This window comes from Squalius cephalus, assembly GCF_949319135.1.
Source record: "Squalius cephalus genome assembly, chromosome: 10".
Classification (NCBI taxonomy): Eukaryota; Metazoa; Chordata; class Actinopteri; order Cypriniformes; family Leuciscidae; genus Squalius; species Squalius cephalus.
Window position 1 is genome coordinate 17,926,562 of NC_137131.1, and position 27,525 is coordinate 17,954,086.

Below are 27,525 nucleotides of genomic sequence, written 5' to 3' on the forward strand. Positions count from 1 at the left end.
ACTTAAGTGTATTAAAGTCCTAAAAGGGATAGTTCACCCAAAAATGACAATTCTAGAAAAGACATTTTCTAGACTTTTGCAGTCTGGACAAGTCAAAGCCAGTTTGTAGATTTTGGGTCGACAGACTTCACAGAAAATTGAGTAGTGTATCATGGAACAGACTCTTTTTCATTTGTCATGCGTCTCCTAACAAGGCACGTTTGTGTATTCATTGGTTCCATTTGGAATGACTTGAAAGTGACCCTCAGTTGTTAATGCCATGGGGGAAAATGAAGAGACATCTCCATATTGATCAACCACTATTGTGAATATTTGTGGTACGTGCCTCCTCAAATATAGTTACAGCCCTGCAACTGATGGGAACCTGCTGAGCTGCTGGATCATCTTGGACCAGGAACAAACCAGCAACATTCTCAGGAAAACATAGTACAAAAGCTGTCACTTAAATGATACCCTTTCAAAGGGTACTAATCTCTACCATTTAGGTACAAATGTGCACCCTTTAGGGCTAAATAAGGTACACAGTTGATAGGGTACCATCTCAGTAACTGCTAAAATGTATTTCTGAGAGTGTACAACATGGCCTTAAGATGGTATGATGTGATGTTGGGCTCAGGTCTACCAGCTCAGTCAGTCCCCCATCAGTTCCCACATCAAGCACCCAAACCAATTTGAACCAGCTAGAAGCCAACTACCATGTTCCAAAACACAGCTACTGGACTCGCTTGAGCTGGCTTTAGCAGATTAGGATACAAACACAGTTAGAAGACACCCAGCCATCCCATTTCTGACGCTAGTGTTAACTCCCAAAAAAACACATAAATCAAGCTCAGCATACCAAGCAAGATGAGGGATTGTGAGCATAATTTCCACCTCCCATTTATACACGATAAAAGATATTTCCTGTTTTGTTACCTTCCCTTTCAATTTTTCTTTCCCTTTAATTTTCTTATATCAGCCAATCCAAACTATAACTCATGTTCTTGGCAAAATATACAGAGGGACATTTCTTTCTAAGTTTATTGGTTCTGCCTGCATTGAGGACCTAAATAATATTGAAGAATTACTCATTGCACAAGGGTTAGAAAGCAAGCATGCTACCGCTGAGGTAATGCTTACATGGATTGTTGAGCTGCACACTGCCACCCAAACTGCTGGAAATTAAAATTGGTTTCTGTGACAACATATATGGGAGGAGGGACACTGTAGGGCTATACTCAACTCCCTGACTAACTCTTGGGACAGTAAGAACTACATTGGAGGATGTTGGTGTGGATAATAGTACAGTTGCCAAGGTGACAAAGTGTCTACTAAGAATGATATCAAATACTTTGAGGAATTATGTGAAGATATCTTACCTTCCCAAATCATTACTCATCTAACAAAAATATGTTCTAAGAACATTTTGATAATATTCACATTGAAGAAACATTATTTCTGAGTTCTCCAAACATTCAAAACATCCAGTTAAAACAAATTATATATTTTTTTGAGTTTTATAATTTTACAAACATTATGGGAATGTTAGTTTTTAAATGTTTTGAACATTTTTATACAAATAGGCCTAGTAGGTATTGACGTACAAAAAAACGTTTGACGAGTGTCCAATTAATGTTTCAGAAAAACAAATTCCATTAATAATGTACACTAAAATATCATATGATCAATAAGTTATGATAACATGTTTTTACATTGCTTTAACTCATCAAAATAAGTTTTTTTCTGAGTTATACAAGATTCAAATTTGTTTAAAGTCAGTTTAATGTAATTTAAGTTGAAATGACTTAAACAACAAAGTTGATTGTACTTAAAAAATTCAGGCAGCATCTTTTTCAACCAGATAACTAATGAACATTCTATTAACCTTACTGGAAAATGTTTGTTCGTAACTTTGAGAGAACCTTGCCAGAAAATGTGCGAAAGTTCTGAGAATGTTTTCTGTTAGCTGGGATTTGCTTTCAATTCCTACATTTCTTTCTGCAGTTCACAAATTGTCTAATTTATTTTCAAACACTTCTATTCTACAGTTGAATTATGGGTTGCAAGTTTAAAGAAGCACATACAATGATTAAAAAAATCCCAGATGATGTCTACTAAAGAGCGCTTAATCTGGAAAACATCAGTTGTGTACAACATCTGATAAACGTCTTATAAAAAGCAGTTTTACATACATTCTAAATCATAAACATCTTCTAAATGTCTATTCAACATCTGACAAGAATCGTCTTAGAGACATATTGCAGATGAGCAAACACTCTAAAACATACATCTTGCAGATGTAAATGCACTTATTAATTAACTGTACATTATCATACCACCATATACAGTGAATTACAGGTTACAAGTTTACTACTATACAGCATAATTTTTCTGTAAAAGAGGGTGTTGAATTATGTGTATGATAAATTACATTCTCAGTGTGATCTGTAATAGCCCTGGCAAATGGAACAGTTCTGGCACTGCAACAAGAAAAACAGATTTGGATAAAAACAATGCTCTCATACCGCTCTGTGGCGACACCACCCTTATATTTACAAACAAGCAGCTAATTCCTGTGATTATAGTTGTCCTGATTTAATCATTAGAAATCTGCAAGCAGCTCTTAGAAATGTTAGCTTATACTGTAGTCATTCAGGCAGCATAATAACCCTTTAAAGAAATTTGATCAACACTACCTCCTAGTGGTCAAAAAGACTGGCTAATGTGAGCAGAGAATGCAAGGGAAGACTACCTGTCAATAAACTTGACTAAATGCATTTTCTTCATATGAGATCATAAATCTCAGTGGACTAACATAACACTAATTTTGTTCAGAGATTCATGATTAATACTGAGGTTAGCAGAGCAAGCCCTCCCGCCCATAAACAACACAGACCTCATGGTGTGTGGTCTGGCCAACAGTTATCGCCCCACACAGGCGAAATTGTGTTTTATGGTGTTGCTTTGACATTTGTGATGGAACTTGATCTAGTTGCAGAGCTGTTTAAATGAAACCATACATTTTTAATTAAGAGATGTCAGCTAATTTGTTGAGAATTTGTTGAGCAAGAGCAATACATTTTATGTGGGACTGATGGAGCGTGTGTGGTAAGAGTGACTCATTAAAAATATTATAAAAACGCTTTTAGTTTAAACTGGAGGAATGTGTGACTGATGAAGAAGTGGCTGACGTAGATTACAAATTTATTTATGAAGCTGTCATAAAATGGATTCGGCTAGCAAAAATGTTCCAAGAAAGTTTTGCTGACGTTCCCTTTAGTTATGAAAACGTTATAATGTTCCCTGAAACGTCCAAAATCAAACTTTCAAAATGTTCAATAGTTTTTCATGGTTATGTGAAAAACTTTATTTTATGGGGACGTTAGCTTTAAATGTCCTCAGTTACATTAAAAACTAAAAAAAAATCAGAAAAAAAACATTCCGTAAGCAATGTATAAATATTGTTTTTGTGCTACCATTTTGAGGGCATTATTAAAGATCAGATTCTTTTCATAACTTTTAGAGCGTTAACGTAAAGTTCTGAGAATGTTCCCTATTAACTGGGAACGTGACTATGATCTCTACCACACCTCCTGTAAATGATTCAGCCAAAAATGCAGCCCATACAAAAGCCAAGCCATGCAATCCAGTCACCTGGTGCCAAAAATGTCAAAAACATACAATACACAACAGAAGCTTCACACACAAAAGCATTTCCACGGGAGCCAGAGTGAAATTCTCTCACATTTTCCGAAATAGTAGGAGGAAAGGAGAAAAAAAAAATAGACAAACCAACATGATTGCAGAAAGAACAGTATTTGAGAGCCAAACCAATTACGCAAAGAACGATGGAGGTTGATTAGACAGATGGCCAGAGAAATAAAAAGATGAAAAATAAACATTCTGTTGTGTGTGTGTGTGTGTGTGTGTCTGATAAAATGGGAGGAGAGGGATTTGAAGGTAATATACCTAGGCATGTCCGAATCAAGAAACTGTCTGGAAAAACACAAAACAACATTCTGTTAGTGGACTAGAGAAATGTCAGAATCAGAAGGTTGTGGAGAGGAGCTTGTGTGGAGGCCCAGCAGCTTGTGTCTGATGAGACCTCTGCACAACTCTCCCGTCACAGCTTTGTCCTTGGTGCATGAATCCAGCTCCGATACATGGTTTTATGGGTAAGTATAATCTGGATTATCTAGTTAGGACTTGTGGTTACATCGCAGGAGAGGAGGTCACAGCTGCTTGAAACGAGAGGTTTGCAATAATGTCTCTTTCATGCAGTTTTGCATCGGTGGATAAATCTGATAATATAAGATATCTAAATGATTATGACTTTACTTTAAGCATTTCATGTTTGCAAAGTCTGGATGCTGATATGTGATGCCCATTTAAGGTGATGTCATAGTAATGCATTGCAGATGAAAAAATGCTTTGTTTGGCTGCTAGCATGAGAAACGTAGCATTTTGTTTCCAATAACTATCATGATGAGAGAATGTTAATGATGGATTCTATTAGTAAAGTTTCATAAATAAGCTTCAAGTGTTTTTAACGTTAAGCTTTCTTTAAAAAAAAAAAACAATCTTCACATGCAGATCACAACGACGTGATGGTGACCAGCAGAGCTCGATCCACTGTGTGGTTCAGTGAGAGGGTACAGTAGCTGAATCTGAGCAATGGAGTGCGGACAGAGCGAATGGAATGAACAGATGAGAATGGACACAAATGCAGACCAGCATCAGATGGGAAGACTTGCACAACCAGCAAGGAGGTGAACTAGAGAACCATTTTTCAATTCCATGTCGGAAAATAGTGAATTCATATCTTCAGATTGAATTGTGACCTCCTTCATAGTGGCTAATAAAACCACATTTTGTCTCATGTGTGCAGTGGGAGGGGAATTATTAGTTATGAGTTTTATTAAACAGAAAAAGAGCAGTTGCAGGAATTAGTCTGTCAGTCAAGCGATTCGTATCCTGACTCGCTGCTGTTATGTCATGCAGAAAGGTCTCTGCAATAATTAAACACAATCCAACAAAAAAGAGGCGTGCTGAGAGGTTGTGTTAATATATTTTAAGCATTTATCTAAGTTTATTCCACCTGTGTACCATATAAATCAGTCTTAGAATTAAAAATGGTAAAAAAATCTGTTCATTTTGCACATATCAAATGTGTTTGGAGCTACTAGCATAGTTAGCCAAACGCTAACCATTTAATTTTCAGTAAACAACAATCTTACTATCAACTTATTACACAGAACATTTTTGTATGATATACTTGTGTTACGTAAATATAAAAAATACATAATAAATAAATAAAAATGACTAACTTCCAAGGGGTCTCAGAATGACTCTAAAACCATTTTCCCTTAAAAAAAATATTGTTTTCAGTTAAATCACAAAATGATTCGTTGTTTGTTGATTAATTATATTGTCGCTGTTAATGAAAAAAGCGTTAAAAGAAGCAGTTTTGTCAGGAAGAAATATCTTCAAATATAACTTCAGTTTTTGAAAATAGTTTTGGACACAATTTTAACCTTTAAAGTAAAAAAAAAAACAATGTGTTAATTACATTCCTTATGTAATATGTAAAAATTAAAACAATTTACTTTCACTATTGTTAAAAAAAGTTTGGGGTCAGTTGCCAGTAAGTTTTTTTTTTTTTTTTTTTTTTAAGAAATTAATACTTTTATTCTGCAAGGATGCATAAAATTGATCAAACGTAACAGTGAAGACATTCTAAGAAATGCTGTTATTTTGAACTTTCTATTTATCAAAGAATCCATAAAAATATCAAGCAGCACAACTGTTTTCACCAAATCAACATATTATTATGATTTCTGAAAGATCATGTGACACTGAATAATAGAAAACAGTTTTAATTGTAATAATATTTGTTGTACAATTGTAATAATTGTAATAAAATATTACTGTATTTTGAATGAATAAATGCAGCCTTGGTAAGCTTAAGAGACTTCTTTAAAAAACATTTTAAAAAATCGTACCGACCCCCAACTTTTGAACAGTAGTGTACTTTTTAAGGTTCAAACCTTCATTTTAGGATCAGACTTCCCCAAGCCAAGCATACTTTGCACCCTGTCGATAATGCTAAAAGCCTCAATATGGCAGTTCTAGGATGTGTCAGTTGTCAGTGCCCACAACCGTGCAGCGAGTTATGGTATGTTTGTGCAAAGGAACATAAAAGTGTAAATATACTTCTGGTCTTTATCTAAGGCTGGCACTGTTGCGTTGCCGTTTGATTCTGAATCACTCCCTTGTGTCAAGCCTTTAAGAGCTGTTTGGAAGGTTTGGTTCACTGACTCATTTCTCTTTGGCAAAAACTCATTGCTTTAAAGTTGTGCAGAGAACTGTTTGTCTCGCAGGCTTGGCTTCAGCTCTCAGATCATATGCCAAGGCTGAGGAGAGAGTCGTATTAAGTGCAGCAATCACTAAAATGGAGACCTGGTATTAAAAAGAGTGGAGTGCGAAACAGCCAAAGTGGACAAACTCTGCTACTGAGTGTTCAAGGAGAAAAAAGGCTTCATGACAGAAGAATAAATCTCCCATGTACTGTAACCTCTTGTGGCAGTGTTCTTAAAAATAAAATGACAAGCATAATTTTCAAGATGTCTTATGTTTAGTGTTAAAGACATGGAAAACATGAGAATGTCATGTTATTGTAAACTTCTAAACTGGTCTTCTTGACATATTTATTAGGGTTGAGAAGGTACCTGTCATCTTGTGTGGGTCGAATGTATCCTGCAGACAGTATGTTGAGAGAGAGAATATTGGGGTCGATGATCGTCTCATCTGCTTCAGGTGTGTTCCGGATGCGCCCTGTCAAACGCGAAAATCCCATTTGCTGAATATCACAATATCTCTCTTATTTACTCGTATGCATTGAGCATAAGTTCGAATTTGAGGCCAGACTCACCAACAACCAGCTCTCGCACTTCCTTCCACTCGATATCTCTTCCTGACTCATGTACTATGGTGACTGTAACTCTCCTTTGGATGCCCTGTTATGTAAATGTTGTCATATTGTACTCTAATGTTATATTAGTATGGACTATGGTTGCTGTGTTACACAATAAAAAAAAGAACGTTTTCCAGTACCTGATGTAACATGAATGTGCCATGGCAGGGCATGCCTACCCGGTGGTCCACTACTGCTGGGATATAGCTGCAAGGGACAGATACATGTCAAATACAATAACCAGCAGTCAAGCTTTCCTGGAGGTAGAAACACAGTGTAGGATTTACTGTACAAAGCCAATAGATTTATTAATTAGGAATAATTATTTACTTAATAATACGTAATATATTTATATAGAAAATACGTCTAAAAATATTTATTATAGAATAATTATTTGATATTAATTGTATATTATATTTTTTAAGCATGTCCAGTTTGGTATGCTGATAAATAATTGATCTTAGACATCACTGTTTTCATATAAGTTACCATAAAACAAATGTATTAGATATAATTTCGATAAAGAAAAGTCAGCTTTTATTGTCATTTAGTCGTGTGTGTATACAGCAAAAATGTTTCTCTAACAGGTCCTGGTGCAAATTTTATGTACAGTATAACTAATTTGAGTTTAAGACCACAGTGCACACATGACATTGTATAACATAATTCAGCACATACGTTTGTTCAAGCACGAAAGAGAACTCGATTCTGGTGCGCTGTCTGCGCGCATGATTCTGGCATGCACACGAGTTGTGTGTGTGTGTGTCACAGAGACAGGACATTCACAGACAGCACTTTCTCTTTTGCCTTGTCGCGCTTTAATGGTTTAAAAGCATTTGTATGAATAAGAGCGTGATCATATAATGTAAGATAGTCAAAGGATGACAGAAAAAACGAATGCTGCATTAAATATTGTTTTTTAACGCATTAAACTGAAAAACATAATCGCACGACGTGCTAATTTTGACAGCACTAATATAAATGTATAAATATATGTGTGTGTGTATATACAGTATATACACACACACAGACATATCTATAATATAATATGTAGGCTACACACACATATCATGTAAACAAAAACTTTTATGTTAGATGGGATTAATAGCGATTAAGCGATTTGACAGCAATACATTTAATGCATCCTTGCTGAATAAAAATATGAATTTCTTTTAAAAAACTAAAATTACTGACCCCAAACTGTACATACAGTATATGTAAGTGTGTAAAATGTCCTTTGGGAAGAGTTGTAAAGTGTCTAAAATGATTCCTGATGGTACTGAGAGCAATTACATGAATGAGAACAGGTATGATTTCCTTTATATCACGATCTAAAAACCAATTAAAACATTTTATAAGGATACACTGGATATCACTGGTTTTACAGGCCACACTGAAGACAGCAATCGATTCTGCTCAGACTGAATCAGTTAAAGGCCAATTTAAAGGGAAAAGGTCAATGTTTAGACAAGACACTTACTCTCCATTGGCCTCTAGCTCACAGATTTCAAAGAGGACCATCAGGTCGTATTTACAGTGGCACGGTCCTGCTGTGGGTCGTGTGAGAGCTGTCAGTTTGGTGGCAGGTACTATGCAGAAAATAGAGAAAGAAGGAACAACAAAGAGAGTCAAACCAATATTGAGTTAATCATAGACCAAATTATATAATAATTCAATGGCAGATGAGAGGGATACTAGAGTTTCACAGGAGAGAGGAAGATATGGATCACACAGTATAAAAGGAGGAATAGAGAATATAGTTAGAGAGGACCAGGAGTGGGAGATCAGGGGTCCGATGTAAAGGCACACTGCTGTTAAGATGAATAAAGTCAAGTGAATAACAGTGATCCCTGAACATCTGCACATGCCAAGCAGAATTAATAAAGGAATAGTTCACCTCAAAATGAAAATTCTCTCATTATTTTTTCACCCTCACATCGTTCCAACCCTGTATGACTTTTTGTCCTTCTGTGGGATACAAAAGGAGATTTTTCTTTATTCTGTCCGCTTTTTTCAATGTAATGAAAGTTAATGAGTACTGGGATCAAGCACCAAAATGGCAGCAACAAAAAAAGCACCATAAAGGTCTCATAAAAGTGATTCATACAAGTCTTCTGAAATCATACGATAGCAGCATATTGAGTCAGTGAGTTGAACTAGAGAACTGGATCTGTTTGATTCATTCAGATTTTGTCAACTAGATCAACTTTTTTTTTTTTTTAAAGATATGAAATACACTGAAAGGAAGCAGACTTCTCTACTTCTCTCATGCGCTTTCTAGTCCAGTCATTTTAGGAAAAAAGGTTGAACAAATTGCAACAGAAGCAAACTCAACTGATTTTGTATCCTCAATATGTCCTGAGTAAGGGGAAAAAAGTCCCGAAGAATCCCATTAGGGGAAAGTTTCGAAAAAGACCCAAATATAGCCTATTCATACGCCTATTAATTTTTTTTCTCACGTGAATAGGGTAAAATTTTTAACCTTTAGATATCAACATGAAAATTACAGAGTTGATTACTTACATCAAGACAAACAAAAAAAGTATTAAAAGTTTTTTGAAATTGTTTGTTAACATGGGCGAACAGTGCATAATCTAATTACGTATGTGCTAATTTGCATAAATACCACAACAGATCTAAACATTGGGTCTAGCCAGGTGAAAATGTCTTGTTAAATCTTGTTGACATATAACAGTAAAATACTTAATATTAAGGTCTGAATGGAACCCATTTAGGCTACCCATGAACATTAATACATAGAGGCAGGAAGAAGTACTTTAGAAACCAGCCTTTATTAATTTTTAAGAGATGGGGTTTAGGGCTGGGTTCGTGGGACTGTTTCTGGGGGACGAGTCTGCGTCAAGAACAGGAGACAATGGTAAGGAGAATGCAGAAGACAAAGGGTAAGTAAAATAAAAAGTAAATCCCCAGAAACAGTCCCACGGACCCAGCCCCAAACCCCATATCTGCAATAATAATTAATAAAGGCTGGTTTAAAGTACTTCTTCCTGCCTCTATGTATTAATGTTCATGGGTAGCCTAAATGGGTTCCATTCAGACCTTAATATTAAGTATTTTACTGTTATATGTCAACAAGATTCAACAAGACATTTTCACCTGGCTAGACCCAATGTTTAGATCTGTTGTGGTATTTATGCAAATTAGCACATATGTAATTAGATTATGCACTGTCCGTCCATGTTAACAAACCATTTCAAAAAACTTGTAATACATTTTTTGTTTGTCTTGATGTAAGTAATCAACTCTGTAATTTTCATGTTGATATCTAAAGGTTAAAAATTTTACCCTATTCACGTGAGAAAAAAAATTAATAGGCGTATGAATAGGCTATATTTGGGTCTTTTTCGAAACTTTCCCCTAATGGGATTCTTCTGGACTTTTTTTTCCTTACTCAGGACATATTGAGGATACAAAATCAGTTGAGTTTGCTTCTGTTGCAATTTGTTCAAGGTTGACCCCCATTTTGGCTTAAAATGACTGGACTATACATGGAGAATATATCGTGTGGCTTCAGAAGACAATTATGCTGCTTTTTTGTAGTTGTTTTGCTTTTACTCATATTCTTACATTATATATAAAAAACAATTGCTCAAAAATGCACCTTTTGTGTTCAACAGAAAAAAGCCAGGTTTAGAATGAAATACGACTGAATGACAGAATTTTAATTCGAAGGTGAACTATTCCTTAAACTCATATTTAACTGTCATTTACTTTCAAATTTTTCTTTCTGTAAGACAAACCATTGAATATGACACATAAGTAGACAAGAAAACTAACAACGAAATACCTAATAATAATAATAATGACCCAAAATGAATATCCTGCAAATGTTTAGAGACCACTGCATCATCAAGCTCAGTTTCAAGTGACAGAACAACCAGTTTTACTCATGCAGTCACAAAGTCTTATTTCGGTACTATTCATCAATTTATTTCTGGTGAATGATGTCAGAGAGAAAGACCAGAATTGTCCATCTGCTTGATAAGGTTTGTATGGAGAGGCTGAGGGAGAGAAAAAGACATACACCCACACACAGTATTAACAGGCCGAAACGCAGTCCCTGGAACAAAGCGTCCTTCAGTCTGTCAATGCAGGGATTTTGTGTGACTCCCGTAGGATTGGGGGAAATGAGTGGACACTGCCTAATTATCACACATTTTTAAGTATAACATGCTTAAGAAATAACAAGAATTATATTCTATTATATTTAGTGCTGAGCAACGATTAATCGCAATTAATCGCATCCAAAATAAAAGTTTGTGTTTACATAATATATGTGTGTACTGTGTACAATTATTTTGTATATATGAATACACACGTATGCATGTATATATTTATACATAATTTATATTATATATAAATATTTTATTTATAAATAACACATTTTTCTTAAATATATACATGTATATGTGTGTATTTATATATACAAAATAATTATACACAGTGCACACACATATATAATGTAAACAAACTTTTATTTTTGGATGCGATTAATCGTTGCCCAGCACTATTATATTATATTATATTATATTATATTATATTATATTATATTATATTATATTATATTATATTAGTGTTGTCAAAAGTACCGATTTGGGTACCATTTTAATCATAAACACCTCTGATTGGCCATTGTGTTCACGAGCTCATCGGATATGTCTGTGATTGGCTACAATGATCAACGCACGGGTGCGTTTGAGAGCTGATAGACGCCTGCTTTCAAATGATCCCGTGTGTATCTGTGTAAGCGCTCGCTAAAGAGTGCCATTGATGTATATTTACAACATGTTTTTGAAGCGCTCATCATTGTAGCCAATCACAGACATATTTAATGAGCGTGTGAGTACAATGGCCATTCCGAAGTGTTTTAAATTTTCAGTATCGACTTGGTACTTTTGACAACGCTATATTATATTATATTGTATTATATTATATTATCAGCAGCGCATTAGACTGACTAGAGGTTTAGTTTCAGGGACATTCTTTGGCCTTAAGCACTCAGAACCATTACAGACCCGGCTTCTGCGCTTTAATTACTGAACAGATAGACAAGGGCGGGGCCGGAAGTCTGGCTTGCTCCTCCCCCTCAAGGAGGTAGGACACAGCCACGCCTGCTGCATTGAGGGCGTGGCTTGACAGCGAGTCCACCAGAGCCCCATTGAAGACCTCTGGCAACAGGAAGCGAATCAGGTCCATGTTCTTCTCTCGATCAGGAGGGGTGTCGTTATCTGCGGCTACACCCACCACCAACAACATAAAGACTGTGACATGGGTACATGGACCCAAAACATAAAAAAGCAACATAAAACAGGCAACACAAAAAGACGGAGAATATGTGCTAAACAGCTTCAGCCTCAACGTGATTTGGCAGGAAACATTAACCAGTCGCAACTGCTTTATTTTTTTTACAAAACATGCAGTGGCCAATGGGGTGAAAGGGGGGGGCTTCAATGTTAATGGTCATAAAAAATAGTCATTGCTCTCACCTGGTTTGGAAAGAGGCATGACTCTCGGGAACTGCCGTCTACATGGGCGCAACGGACTGAAAAAAGAGATCTGGCTGTCATTTCAGTACAACTTTGATGGATGAATTCGGACATTTGTAGCATGTATTAATCTGATTTGGAAATAATAAATATTGCCAGGATCTACCTAATGAGATCCTTGCAGAGCGCAGGGAAAGGCTGCTTCTGGTAATGTCCAAAGACTTCAAACACAATCGGCTGAGTCTTTATGTACTCTATAAAGGACTTGGTCACATCCACGGCAATCTGGAAAATCGAAGAAACGAGTGTTTTACCCTCAGCTTAATAAAAACAGCGTGACGTGGTGCTCTGAGTTATAGTGCAAAGCTTACATTCTGCACATGATAGAAGCCAAGTGGTGGACCACGTCCAGTGTTCTTCAACGGCTCTGTGGAAAACGCTTCATCGTGCCTGTGAATAAAACTACAAACGAGGAGTTTAATGAAAGAATATTAGATTTAGAACAATGACAAATGTCCACTAGTGGAAACAGACTTCAGAACAGGACAGAGGCACTCACTTGAACTGGCAGAATATGTCTGCGTACTCTGCGGATATGCTTGATGCCTGCAGCACAGTAACTCTGAATGTGAAGACTTCTCCAATCCTCAAGTGATCCAGAGCGCCGTCCAGTATGCCATCAAAACCTGTTTTTACAGGGCTGTCCAACTCTTCTGGGTTAACTGAAGAGCACATGAAAGAAAATATGTCAATTTAAAATAATATGAAAACTATATGGGAAGCTGACATATAGATTCAGACTTCAGACACACAAACTCATAGGTCATGTTTCCACTTGCAAACATTACCATTCAAACATTTGGGGTCAGCTTCTTTCTTTTTTTTTTAAATTCATACTTTTATTCAGCAAGTATGTATTGAATTGATCAAATGCGGCAATAAAGACATTTATAATGTTACAAAAGGTCTGTTAAAAATAAATGCTGTTCTTTCAAAGAAACAAAATAATGGTTTCCACAAAAATACTAAGCAGCACAACTGTTTTCACCAGTGATAAGAAATGTTTCTTGAGCATATTAAATATATATAAAAAGAAAACAGTTATTTGAAATTGCAATACTATTTTACAATTAATGTTTTAACTGTATTTTTGATCAAATAAATGCAGCCTTGGTGAGCATTAAAAACTGAACCAATCCCAAACCGTAGAGTACATGTTTTTCTATGCAGTACATTTAATAGTATATTTTGCGTATGATTTTCTTTTCTAAAATTTTCTTTGAAGATGCCCTGTATGTTCCATATTTCTTACCTGCACAGGTATTATTGTTGACTTCATCTGCTGAGAGTCCCATCTCTGCATTCTGGCCCTCACCCTCCACAATTCGTAGTTCTTCCTGAGAAACGCCAGCACAGGAAAGACCAGAAGTACAGGACTCTGACTGGAACTGCTCAATGGAAAAGAGAAACACTTCAAGTAAGTTGCCATACGAATATCCATGTTGACCAGATCAGCAAAGCAGGTCACCAAGTATATGTCATGGTTCTCACGCTTTTGAGCAATTCATTTATGTAATTTTCCAGGGCATTACTATAAATCTTCCAGCTTTTTGTAAAAATTTAAGTTTGTACAAATGTAAATTTGTAAAAAATAATTAAATAAAATTATTAAGCTCCCACTCACAAAAAGTATTCCCAGCCATTACAAATATTTTTAAAGTCAATACCTTCTCAAACTGTTGGTCCTCAAAAGAAATCTTGGCAGTGCCTGACTGGCGGACACCAGAGCCATAGTCTGGTGCCTCTTCATCAGCTGGAGGAAAAACCAGAGCACCTTCACATCACTTCCTCAAGAAGTCACACACAGCTTGCCCTTTATATATACAATCCCTCAGGTCTAAATACACCCTCCAACCCCCAAAACTTTTCCTGTTTCCTTAAACTAAGGATTCACAATATATATATATATATATATATATATATATATATATATATATATATATATATATATATCGGTACGTATCGGTCATCTAACAATATTAGAGAACTTTTTCATTTATTGTACATTAAATTGTGCATGCTCATTTTCTATATTTTAACTTTCAGTTTACCTTTGCCATCATCTAACTCACTATAAGTTAATATTTAAAAACACTATTAATTTAAATGTAATCTTTAGCAAATCTCAGAACAGCTATTTTCATTTTGTATGTTGTGATGCCTAATATATATATATATAAATATCTTTAATATAATATATATATAAATATATCATAAATATCTTTATCTAGACAAAGCAATGATATATGGATATATGTGCCACTCTACTCACCAGTAGGTTCTGCAATACACTTACAGTCCTAATCTTACCTGATATTGCTTGTACAGCTACTCTGAGGAAACCTTTGACCTCTCCCTTCTCATTGACAATGGCAACCCGATGTACCAGGGGCACAGGATAGAGCAGATTACTCAAATACACAAAAGCCCTAAAAGAGAGAGGGAAGAAGAAAATAAGAAAATGTCCAAGGTATCAATTATACAGCAAACAGGACAAACAAAACATTGATCAACATATACACAAAAGCAGGCACTGCTGTGGCCCTGGACAGGATTATTCCTTACAGGATACATGATATAAAACAGGAAGGTGTAGAGTATTTTTATCTGTTTATATATATATATGTGTAAATGTTGGGCGGGTTTAAGGAGCATGGGACTGAAGTGAAGATAAACCCCCAAAAAATCTGATATCCCAAATTTGGGGATTATTTTTTTCATTTAAAACTATAAATAAAACTGAAAAATGTAATATACTCTATCGTTCAAAACGTTTGGAGTCAGAGAGATTTAAATAATAATAATACTTTTATTAATTATTAATAATAATACTTTTATTCAGCAGGAAAGCTTTAAAATTTCAAAGCGAATGTTACAACATATGTCTATTTCAAATAAAAGGCTGTTTCTTTAAACTTTCTATTTATCAAAGAATCCTGGGGGGGGGGGGGTATTATCCACAAAAGCATTAAGCAGCAGAACTGTTTTCAACATTGATAATAAGAAGGATGAAGGATCATCCTGAAGGATCATGAAGACTTGAGTAATGCTGCTGATAATTCTGATCAAATAAATGCAGCCTTGGTGAGCATAAGAGAATTAATATCTTAAAATATCTTACCAACCCCAAACATTTAAATGGTAGAGATGATAGAAATAGAAATGAAAAATAAATACTAAAGATTCCACACTATTTCTACTGTAGGTCACTAATCAAATAAGTACATATGAGAATCACGCAAGATGTTTTGGAACAAAACATTCTGAAAATTCATGTTAATTGCTGTTATACTGATATTATTATTAATTATTATAATAGTTGTAATTAAAAATTTAAAACATTTTTACTTAAGCACAAACTGTCCTTTTATATAGTCTGTGCATGAGTAAATATGTTACATGGAGTGACTTTGTGCAAATGATTGTGGGGTATTTGGATAAGCAATACATCCATGATCAGAACAAGAAATACGACTGTATTTATATGTTCCAAAACCTTGAGATTGACATTTTTATATACAGTAGCTGATTGTCATAATTAACAGTTTTCCATCCATCTGATATCAATGACTACATCAACCCATCTTCCATGGGTAGACACTGAAAGATAACGGTAGTGCTGAACCAAACAAAAGGGTTTTGGTGAGGTACAAAAAAAGCATGCTTATGACAAAAAAAGGTGGAAGCGATGACATAAAATGTGACAGTACTGGACACTGCGAGCATGAACAGACAATACCATTAGCATATACCAAAAAATAAATAAAGATAAAGACACCAAAAAAAAGCGGCCATACTGTAACAGATGTGCAGTGCATTGCACAAGCGCAACTTAAAAGAGTGAGCCGTTTCATCAAAGGTTTCCATGTAAAAATCTCACAAAAAAGGTCGAAATACGGCATATGATCTCACATGCCCGGAAGAGAGACAGCTGTGCTAGAAACCAGCTCTTTCATCTTGAGATATGTGAACACTCTGCGTAACCAAACTGCTGTATTACGGGAACCAATTAGTAAGTCATTACATTAATAGCTTTTTTCCTCATTCATCAGACATTCATGCCATGTTACAAAAATCTGGTCGTGTTTGTTTCTGCGGTACACAAAACAAACAGCTAATATGAATGTTTGGAGATAGCACTTCAAAGCTGACGGAGCCCTTTGAAGAAGTGATGCGGTGCATGTAAAAGCTGGGACACAGACCTTGACGGGCCACAAGCTATGCTGGGTGGAGCTGCTGACAGCCAGCCAATTCTGAATTCAATTATCACAATCATTAGGTCCAAATCAAACCCAGAAGCTCAAGGTGTGTGTCTGCAGCGATCAGATGAAAGTCAAATGTATGATAATGGGAGAAGACAGGGTAAAGTCCAGACATGCTGACTAAAGTCCAGGAATCCTTCCCACAGGGGAAGACAAATCAGAAGAGATCTCTTTAATAGCTTATAGCAGTGAGATGGATATCAAGTGGAGACTTGCTTAAGTCTCTTGATCAAGTGACCCTTGTAATCCCATGTCTCCTCAAGTGTCATTAGCTATGTTTCCATCCACCTATTTTTATTTGAGTTTTGGGATATCGCAAATGCTGGATGGAAAAGCCAAGATGCGCATAAATTCAAAGCATTAACTATACTATGGAAACACATTTACCAAATAAATCCCTTGATGTGCGACAAAAACCTTGCATGATTTTTCCTCAACAAAGGATGTGATTGGAAAACTGGACTAAAACTTCTATACAATTTCAGCAATTGTTGTGCCAATTTTCCAGAAAGTAATAATTTTGTTCTCTTGAACACATGATAAAAACAGCTTTATTCGCTAAAGTTTTATGCGATATTCCAATTTTGTGCATCAGTTAAATTTTTATCTTTGGATGGAAACAGCTAATAAGAGTGGCCAAGATAAGCAAAAGGAAGACATTTTAAACCTTGTTTTAAATAAATAGAATCTGGTTTAAAACATGCTCTCAGTTCTTAGAAATGCAATTATGTTGTTTTCATACGGTTTTGAAAAATGTCATGTGGTGTAATCATCAAATAAAAAGTAAGAAAATAATAAAATATTTCCTTACACCTTGAATATATTTACATGTTTGAGGTAAAAATTATTTTTGGACAAATATCATGAATTAAAAATTAATAAATGTAGTTGGGGAGATGCATCACACGAGATTTTATAATCTGAACTAAACTTACCTCGTCATAAATAAGTCCAATTATCTTATATTTTAGGAGACTGTTTGACTTTGACACACAGTCATGAGGGTCTGCAGGAGCCTTTCTATTATATCATTTCCTGTTTTATTTCTGTATCGCACCACATGACTTTAATTTGTTGGAAAAGGTTGAACAGATTCACTGTTTTAAAATAATTACATTTATTGTACTAAACTAATAATATATATTGTACTAAACTTTGCATTTTATTATTATTAGATTTTCTTTTCAAATAGTTTTTTTTTTTTACTTGTACCACCCTGACATTTATCACGTCATTGACCCAAACACCAAAATCAGCAATTCAACAGTCAGAGATCTCAATAGAAAATAAAAAATAAAACTCAACCATTCTCCCATGTCAATTTCATACAGTAGCTAAATGCTTGCACTGTAGGTCAACAACAGTCTTATTTGTGTTTACATTTATATTTCACATTTCAAAGCCCACTAAGAAGAGTGTACAAAGACTCCCAGCCATTATACATTAAATGTATTTTAACCTACAGTGTATGACTCCAACAGAAACTGAAAATAAACTCAAACAATCTCATTGTGTCTATATACTATCATCCTATTTCCATATGTCTGCGCTTTTTTCAGGTATTTATTTGTCTATAAATGTGAGTGTAGCCATATGTAAACAAAAATCTCTCATATGTATGTGTATGCGTGTGTGTATAGGCCTACATATGTGTGTGTGTGTGTGTGCACATATAATGTTTAAAAGTCAGTGTTGTAAAACAACCCAGTCTCAGTGTGAAAGAGCTAGTTTCCTTTCCCAGCATTCTCCTGAAACCTCACCAACCTTCCCAATACACTGAACAATGGCGAGCGGTCATAAAACGGGTCCTCAGTCTTGCTGGAGCTTCTGCAGAGCTCTCCCTCATCATCATCATCATCATCATCATCATCATCATCCTCCCCCTCCTCCTCCTCCTCTAAATCCGAGTATGGGTCATCCAACAAGAAATCATCGTCCAAGTCATCCAAATCTGTCCCCACCTTCTTGTCCGGCCATGACTGGACCAGCTCAGTGAGTTCAGAGGTTGATGTGGGCTCAGAGGGGGTGGGGGAGGAGTTAGAGTCGCTCGCTTGCTCACTAAGGCATGTGGAGAAAAGGGGGTTTCTGGTGTAGCCAAAGACACGGGAGCCCAGTTAGTGTGAGGGGCCATCTGTCTATTTAATTGTTTCTGCTCGCAAGTGGGTACGTAAAGACTTTTAATAAGCCAACTTTACTTAGTTGCAGGGTAATGGATATACAAGATATAAAAAACCTAAAAAACATGTGAACAGCAGCCTCTGTGACAGGATTCTGTTAAGAATGTCCAATATTACACTACCTTTCAAAAGTTTGGGGTCAGAAAATTGATCAGAAGTGATAGTAAAGACATTGATAATGTTACAAAAGGTTTCTATTTCAAATACTGTTCTTATGAACTTTCTATTCTTCAAAGAATCCTGAAAAAATTTATCACAATTTCTACAAAAATATTAAGCAGCACAACCGTTTTTAACATTGCTAATAATTAGAAATGTTTCTTGAGCACCAAATCAGCATATTAGAATGATTTCTGAAGTGTCATGTGACACTGAAGACTGGAGTAATGATGCTGAAAAATCCAGCTTTGAAATCACAGGAATAAGTTACATTTTAGGATAGAAATCATTTTGTGAGAATATATCACAATATTACTGTTTTTAATTATCGCCTTGGTAAGCATGAGGCTTATTTCAAAAACATTAAAAAAAATCATTCAGACCCCAAACATTTGAATGGTAATGTAAAAAAAAAAAAAAAATCTGTCATAACACAGTCATCATCATGTAGTTCTAAACCTGTTCTCTTTTTTTTTTTTTTTTTTAAACACCAAAAGATGTACTTTTGAAAAATACCTTTTTGTAAATATCAGCCAACATTTTGGAAAAATATCATGTTCAATATAATGAAAGTGAAACGAGATGGGGGGACTGGCAAGCACTACAATGACAAAAAGCACCATGAAAGTAAAAGCAAGTATTCCAGGTCTTCTGAAGTCATACAGTAGTACAGTAGCAAAAACCTCAACCAATACAGTTGTTACTTATTAGAGCTACCAGTACATTTTTAAAAAATCTCTCCTTTCATGTTCCACAGAAGAATAAGGTAAGGTGGGTTTAGAACAACATGAGAGTGAGTAAATGATGACGTCATTTTGATTTCAGTGTGATCTTTTAAGATATAGTAAAGGCAAGATTAAGAGTAAGTCATACAGCTCAGAAGTAGACAGGGCAAAGGGAAGCTTGTGACCTAATTTAGAAGTGCATGGAAAATCGATTTCATGCTCTTCTGAATAAAGCAGCATCAAAAATCTTGCACTCTTGAAAAGTGTGTGGGCAATAATTCCTCAGAGGAATAAGCAATATTACATATATCCTGTAGAGATCAGCTTTTAGCCACAGTTTTTATTACATTTTCTCTTTCCAGCAGTTGTTTTACCCTGTAATATACTCTACTATTACAAGAACAAAAACATAATGAGAATTGCTGATCTGATTCTGTTCTGCATAGCAGAAATTAATTCACTTTCAATGGGCCTTTCAAACACTAGTGTAGTTTGATGAGAATAATGTTGATAATGTGGCCTTTATCTGATATGGTATTCTGTACTGAACACCAGCGGCCAGGTCTGAGTAGCCATGCTATGAAGTAACCTTAAAACTCACCTTCCAACCAGACGGAACCAGGGAAACCGGTCGTAGAAGGGATCGCCTCCAGTCAGCACACTGTCACAGTCTTCAAGAGCATTGCTGGGCACCTCAGCAGCACGATCATACATCTCCCTCATCAGATCCAACCTCTGCCTGCAGGGGGCGGCATTATACATCATTTAGAATCTAAATCCTGGATACACTGTGAAACCCAAGGTGACTCAGCTGGGTTTCTCTTCACCTACAGGCGTTTTTATGTTTCAGAACTTGCCTTTTATTGCAAGTAACAGATTTTCTTTTTGTCGACCTGAAACAACATGCCTTCATTTTCTTTGCTTCTTTTCAAACACTCTTTATGTATAAATTGGATTGTTTTACCCTTATCCCAGACTTTTAATCCTAAAATATGAGATTCCGTGATTAAAATACAAAATTATAATACTTGTAAAACTATTAAAATGTAAACAAAACATCAAATAACCCATTTTAGTAATTATTGTGTAAATATACTTCATAAAAATGTATAACGACACAAATAATGACTGTCCCTCAGTTGTTGCATCATTTCCACCATAACAAATAATTTTATCCCTAATAAAATTGTATTTAAATGTAGTGGTTACCAAGGAGTCAAAAAACTGATATGAGACACTGATATGAGACATATGTGAAGAAACCCATTCCATGAAGCTCCCGCCACACAGTTTTTCTGCTGATATTAATGCCAGTAGAAGTTTGGAAACTCTCCAGCTTTGGAATCAGATTGTTGGCGATTTTATGCACCATGCGGCTCAGCACTCAATGAACCCGCTCTGTGACATTACATGGTCTTCCTCTTTATGGCTGAGTTGCTGCTGTTCCTAAATGTTTCCAATAATAACACTTACAGTTGACCATGGAATATCTAGCAGGGATGAAATTTCACAAACTGACCTATTGTAAAGGTGGCATCCTATCACAGTACCACGCTTGAATTTGCTGAGCTCGTTGTTGAAGAAACGATATGTAAAAGCAATATGCAAAAATTACCTAAGCTTCTCCAGGGTCCAGTAATGTGTGGCTCCATTTTTCTGATCTTGGACTTCTACGGCCACAATGGTGCGAGGGAACGGGCTCTTCTCCCTGTCTTTAGCAGCCTCAGGTGGTAACAGGTCAGGCGGAAGTGGAGAGTAAAGTGTGTCCGTCAATAAAACGAACTGAAACTGAACCTGTAAGAGACATAAGGCTCAATCAGTTATGATGTTGTCATATCTTATAGGTTTAGCAGAGTGAATGCAGTTCTTTCTGGTACTATTTCCAAAGCTTTCACCTTCTTCTTTAGCTCGACGCTAATGGCATTGGCCTCCTTGAGGAAGATGGCATTGCCCCAAAGCATGTCTCTTAGAGATGTGAACTGATAACATCTCCATTTACGGAAAGCCCACAACGCCAGTTCTGTCTCCCTCTCAGTCCATTGCACTATGGGTAAAAGAGATTGAATACAAGATGCTTAGGTGTTTAAATGTGGGTCATTTTGATTAGTTCAAGCAGTTCAAAAAAACAATGTAAAGGAAATGGATTAGAGGTCAAATCTAGTCAATCTAGTCACCTTCCTCCTCGGGTTCTTCATCTTCCTCTGCTAGATCAGGGTAACAACGATTTACCTGCTTCTGCAGTTCTTCTAGCCTGCTCTCATAGTCCTGTAAAAGACATACAGTGAAATATCAACACTAAAAAAGGATCATATTATATACTACTGTAAGTTTGGAGTAAAGGGAACAAGTTGTATAAGCTCTTTATGCCTTTATGTCACTTACTAATCTCTGTTGCTCCAATAGATTGTTGGCCTCCTCTCTCTCCTTGCGATACTGATCCTCAAGTTCCTGCAGTCTATACAAACGATATGAAAATGGATGAGTCTAAAAACACTAACGTCACATTTGTTCACACTTGTTCTTGAATTTTCTCCACGTTACTTTTACCTCTGATCCATTTCCTGTTTCATATCAATGCCCTGTTTGTCCAGGAGTTCTCTCTGAGCAAAGGCCCAGTCTACAGGCTCCATTGGGGTCTCAGTGCAGGGGGTGCGCTCACGTTCCTGACGAGCCTGCTCTGGATGGTTGAAGCGGAACACATGGCTCTTGCCCAAAATGATTCGGTTCCCTACAAAAGAGTCAGTAAATACAAAGAAATTAAAAAATTGCATTAACACAGACTGGTTAATTCTGCACAGATGTGCATAAAATAATTATTTTAGAAATAATATAATAAAAATCAATAAAAAATAAATCTATGAATAAATAAAATCTTAAATCAATACAAGCATGCATGCATACATACTATGGGATGGGAATCACAGGGTACCTCACGATACAATACGATACGATACACGGCTCACGATACCTATAATATCACTATACAGCAATTCTGCGATAATCAATATACTGCTAGACAATCCTATAATGATACATCACGATATCTGTGAACTATGATAACTATGAAAACAAAATATATTAGTAAAAAGGTTTGAATATGCTGAGAGTGCAGGTTTTCTCTCTTTTTATCTCTTTATTCAAGTCCAAACTGTTAGAAAACAGCACAAAAAGTTTTTCAGACTGTAAATTAAATGGAACATTTTAAGTAAATTAAAATTTTTCAATGAGATCAGTAGCCTGGAAATCCAGACCCAAATCCGAAAGATTAAGGGTCTGGCACTGAGTAATGAAAATCGCCCAACTCGAGGGGCGGCACCAAAGCCGTTTCAAACAACTGGTGTTCCATAGCCATCATGCAATGTTTATTAATGACTTTGACGTTGCAGCGCTGTCGTCATCTGTTTAACTCGCCTCTGGCCCGCCTATATCAGATACACCGATGTGATTGGTGCAGCTCGGCTACAAGGGCATAGTTAAAGCTAGGGTAGGTAATCCTGTTCAGAAACACTTTTTTTTATACTGGGTGAAATGGTCCTTCCATCCTGAGAGTAGTCAATACATTATGTGTTCAGAAAAAGGAATGAAAACAATCAGACCTCTGTAGCAGCTGCAGGACAGTAAAAACTCTGACCAATCACTGCCACTCGGTCCGAGTGTAAAGAACCAATCAGATGCCTTCAGAGCCAGGAGGAGTGTCTTAGCAGTGTCAATCAAGTTCGCGTACGCGCTGATCGCCCCTCTCTTGCACAGCGCGTACCGTCATTCAAAATCAAGATTGCTGGTGTGCCGAGCAGCTGTGCTAATGGCGGACAAACAACCAAAACTACCAATTTCTCGAGTGGAACCTGCTCATACAACAAAGACAGGTAAACGGAAAAAGACCGATGACGATAAACAAGCCCGTCGGAGCCCATTGACTCAGTGTTAAAACTCTAGCCGCATAACATAACGTTACAGATAAAATGTCACGCACTGTGCAAAGCAACAATTGAAACCTGCTAATTCACTGGCTTGTCATGTTGCTAAAATAATGTACTAGCAAACCTTATTTAGCATTACATATCGCTAGAATAATTATTTACATAGCCTACTGCAACGTTAGTTACCGTTATATTATCTTACTGGCTATTTATAACTCATAGAAAGAGTGCAACGTTCTAAAGTTACATTACATGTGATTCTGACATGATGCTACATGCACTGCGCTCCTTCCTCTCCACTTGTCTCAGGTAAATAATGCGTCTTCGGTCGGAGTCGCGCGTTCATGTGTTTTGGGGGCGTGGCTTTGAAAGGACCCCAGAAGGGAGAGGGTGGACTGAATGGAAATAATGAGCTGTCTTTAAAACAGTCGTTAGAGGTCTACATACACTCGATTTTTATACTTTCTTTTTCAGAATACTTACATTTTAATTATGTATTGATACATAAAGTTTAAACAAATTTGAAAAATAAGTTTTTTAGACCATTCTTACCTACCCCAGCTTTAATGAGCATCATTACTCAATGCCAGAGTGACTCGCTGAGCAAATTCAAATTGTGCTCTCGCGAGAACTCAGGATTTCCAGGGTATGAGATCAAGGTGATGGCGTTCCAACTTAATTGGCCTTGCATGTTCGTGGTATTGCCCATGCACTTTACTTTTACCAGGCAGTTCTTGTATATTGCGTACTCTTTGTCGATTTTGTTTGTCCCATAAATCGTATAAAAGCCAAAGTGGGTCCAGACTTTGGATTTAAACACGGCTGGGGCATCTATTATTTTACTCACATTGCAGTGCGCCATCCCGTTATAAACCTCTTTCTCTTAGGCTTGTTAACTTCTGTTCACGTTTCCCTCATTCATGTGTTGAGCGCCACCTCTAGGAGTCATGAAGTAGCAACGCTGGGAGCAGGGAAATCTATTTAGAGCGCCTTATTTTATTCATTAAAATATCAAAATTTGGTGCCAGAGTAACGATTCTCGTATCGCACGGAGAATATATTGCCCTATCGATATTTTGTCCCACCCCTAATAAATATGCACACAAACACACACCAGCACAAACAAATAAATAATAGGAACCAAACCATATTGCTTAGAACAGTATTTTAACAGGTCAGGGGAAAAAAGTAAAAACAAACCTGATCTGAGAACAGTGGGTTCTGTTACTCTCTTCCCATTTACATACGTTTCTGCTCCCTCACACGGCTCGAGAATGACAGCTGTAAACAACAGGAAGAACAACCATAAGGACTTTGGCATATACATGTACAAGTATGTGTTTTTTCATTAGCTGCATCATTAACAAACCTTCTCCCATTGGCCCAGTGGTGCTGGTGAAAGTGCAGTGTTCCTCTTTGATGAAGTGACCACTCAACACAATGTCCTGTCTACTGCTGGCATCTTCTCTCCCCACCCTGAGCAAAGCAACACATCAAGATACCATAGTGCCAATTCTACTGACCAAAAGCATATACTGTATGTGTGATTTATATGCACGATGGAGAAAAGGAGAAGCTTGGATTGTAACTAACCTAGTAATTCCATCTTTGATGTAATATAGGAGACATTCAGACATCAAAGGATCTTCATTCAGGTTCACAAGGTGGGGTGTCTGTAATGAGGGGCCCAAACATACTTAAAATCAACTTTACAGACTCAACTATTTTTGCATTTCCAGAAAGAAATACCAATGCTTGCAAGGCAGCAAATGACTAGTCTTAAAGTTTCAGGCAAGTTTAGGTTCTAGGCTTTGGTTCTGTGTTAATGCTAAATGCCACATCAAAGTCTTGAGGCATGAACCTCCCTATTGTAACATATATTTCTGAGTGAAATAGCTTCTCGAATGAGACTAAATGTAGGACGAGATTTGATTGGATCTGATTGGAACTGATTGGATTGTTGGCTCATTTGCTAATTGCTGCAATCTCATGTGAGTGACAGGTTGCTGGAGGGGAGTCAATATTGTCCCGCCCACAAATAATGATGTGCACAGATAAATCATAATAATAACCATTGCAATATTCCATAAAATATAAGAATTGTCCATTTTGCTTTCATGGTTACTTTAAATATATGAAAAAAGTCCAATCACAATTTGTATCCAAGCATAAGAAAGAAGACCAATCGCAATTCAGCAGACATATATTTAAATAGTCTCGTTGTTGATGGTCAAATGCTGAATATGCAGAAGTCAATGTGAGATTTTCAAACATTTAAAAAAACTTAAAGTATGAATCACAGGGGCAAAAAGAGGCACAAAAGGCTGAAATTATCTACGAAATAAAGTTCAAATGTAGTCTACACATTAAACCGTTCTGAATTTAATAATTGGAATCAATGGTTTAAGCCCCATCCAAAGTGCTGTACAACGTAGCAATGCCTTGCAAACACTTTCAAAATGTATTTATACGAACTTGGAAAGAGGAAAATAAGATTTAAATTTTGATATCCATCAAAATGCATGCGATTCGATTTAGATATCACAAAAGTGTAAGACTCCAGACAGGAAAGCCTTTAAAAGCATCATAGATGCTTGAGATCTGAAGTCTGCTGTACATTCACCCAGCAGTTTGCTTTAAAGTTTACTATAAAGACATGAAGGAATTGCAGCACATCGGCATTCATATCAGCAACAGATCCCTAAATAAAGATCAGAGATGCGTTTAAAAGAGCTCTGATGGGGAAAGAACACACAGAGGTACATTCTGAGAGAATCGAGATGCAACCACACAGTATCCATGGCAACCAACCTCATTGGGAGAGAACAGCCCAACAGTGTCTATAAACACGGGCTGAGGTTTTCTCTGTGAGGGCTTCCAGAAAGGGAACGTAAAGACATTCACAGGCTTATTTAGTTATTTGAACACAACATAGCCTTATCATGTGGTCCACCTCCACCTGCATACATTTTCTCCCTACAGCCTTAATAATGACTTTACCTTCTTTGGTGAAAAGACTCCAACAGTTCCTCCATCCTCACGCATGGCCACACCCATCTCGGCCAGCAGTGCTTCTCTGTGAAAACCAATTTAGATGTTTTTAAAACTTATTGTTTAGGTTTATGACAATAGCATAACTAACACTAACGTAAAATTGCTTATCATCACATAAGGCTTCATATAACAAACCTGTCCATTCTGATGGCTTCTGTACGGCGAAGCTTCTCTTCCCACGTTTCATTGAGCTCAGCAATGATTTTCTCCGTTTCCTAGTTGGAATTGCAAACAAATTCAAGTTAAAATATGCCTCCAAGTTCATAGTAGTTTTTTTAGATTTATTACAGTTTTTCTCGATTGCTTAAACACATTTCTTGAAACTATGCCTCGTATTCTCAAAACTATAAACACAAATCCATAACGTCTCACCCAATTCCCCAAATATCCTATTTTCAGGTCAAAATGAAGCTTTACACTCAAAACCATTCACTCTTGCTGAAAAACCAAACTTTGCCCTCAGACAGGACACACAAGCCCTCAAAATCACACACACTACAACATAGTCTAACACACTGGTGCAATAAATTCAAAACAACATTTCCAAAACTGGTAAGTTATGTTGCTTGTGGTTCCCCCATCACAAACCTTTTCACATGATGAACACAAAAGACACAACCAGTGGATACATTGGCACATTTTTACTCATACACAGAAAACACACACACACAAAAACTATTTTTTTTTTCCTGTTTTACTCTTTTTTTCT

General features: G+C 36.4%; 1 protein-coding gene across 17 annotated transcripts in view; it reads right to left on the bottom strand.

The window, feature by feature from the left end:
- kif1aa (kinesin family member 1Aa) overlaps window positions 1-27,525 on the bottom strand; it is an 81,673-nt gene that overhangs the window by 8,160 nt on the left and 45,988 nt on the right. For 7 of the 17 annotated variants that reach the window (XM_079882855.1, XM_079882854.1, XM_079882851.1 and 4 more), the window contains 22 exons: window positions 26,952-27,031; window positions 26,763-26,838; window positions 25,356-25,435; window positions 25,132-25,238; window positions 24,963-25,043; window positions 22,390-22,570; window positions 22,225-22,297; window positions 22,017-22,107; window positions 21,738-21,886; window positions 21,458-21,636; window positions 20,444-20,581; window positions 14,830-14,948; window positions 14,187-14,272; window positions 13,772-13,907; window positions 13,019-13,181; window positions 12,831-12,921; window positions 12,626-12,744; window positions 12,460-12,515; window positions 8,433-8,541; window positions 7,093-7,159; window positions 6,911-6,995; window positions 6,708-6,813 (listed from right to left, as the gene is read on the bottom strand). In XM_079882855.1, the coding sequence (XP_079738981.1) occupies window positions 6,708-6,813; window positions 6,911-6,995; window positions 7,093-7,159; window positions 8,433-8,541; window positions 12,460-12,515; window positions 12,626-12,744; window positions 12,831-12,921; window positions 13,019-13,181; window positions 13,772-13,907; window positions 14,187-14,272; window positions 14,830-14,948; window positions 20,444-20,581; window positions 21,458-21,636; window positions 21,738-21,886; window positions 22,017-22,107; window positions 22,225-22,297; window positions 22,390-22,570; window positions 24,963-25,043; window positions 25,132-25,238; window positions 25,356-25,435; window positions 26,763-26,838; window positions 26,952-27,031 (2,372 nt within the window). Of the gene's footprint in view, window positions 1-3,948; window positions 3,976-6,707; window positions 6,814-6,910; window positions 6,996-7,092; window positions 7,160-8,432; window positions 8,542-12,459; window positions 12,516-12,625; window positions 12,745-12,830; window positions 12,922-13,018; window positions 13,182-13,771; window positions 13,908-14,186; window positions 14,273-14,829; window positions 14,949-18,545; window positions 18,867-20,443; window positions 20,582-21,457; window positions 21,637-21,737; window positions 21,887-22,016; window positions 22,108-22,224; window positions 22,298-22,389; window positions 22,571-24,962; window positions 25,044-25,131; window positions 25,239-25,355; window positions 25,436-26,762; window positions 26,839-26,951; window positions 27,032-27,525 lie in introns of all 17 variants that reach the window. The other 10 variants (XM_079882847.1, XM_079882861.1, XM_079882859.1 and 7 more) reach the window with 4 other exon arrangements.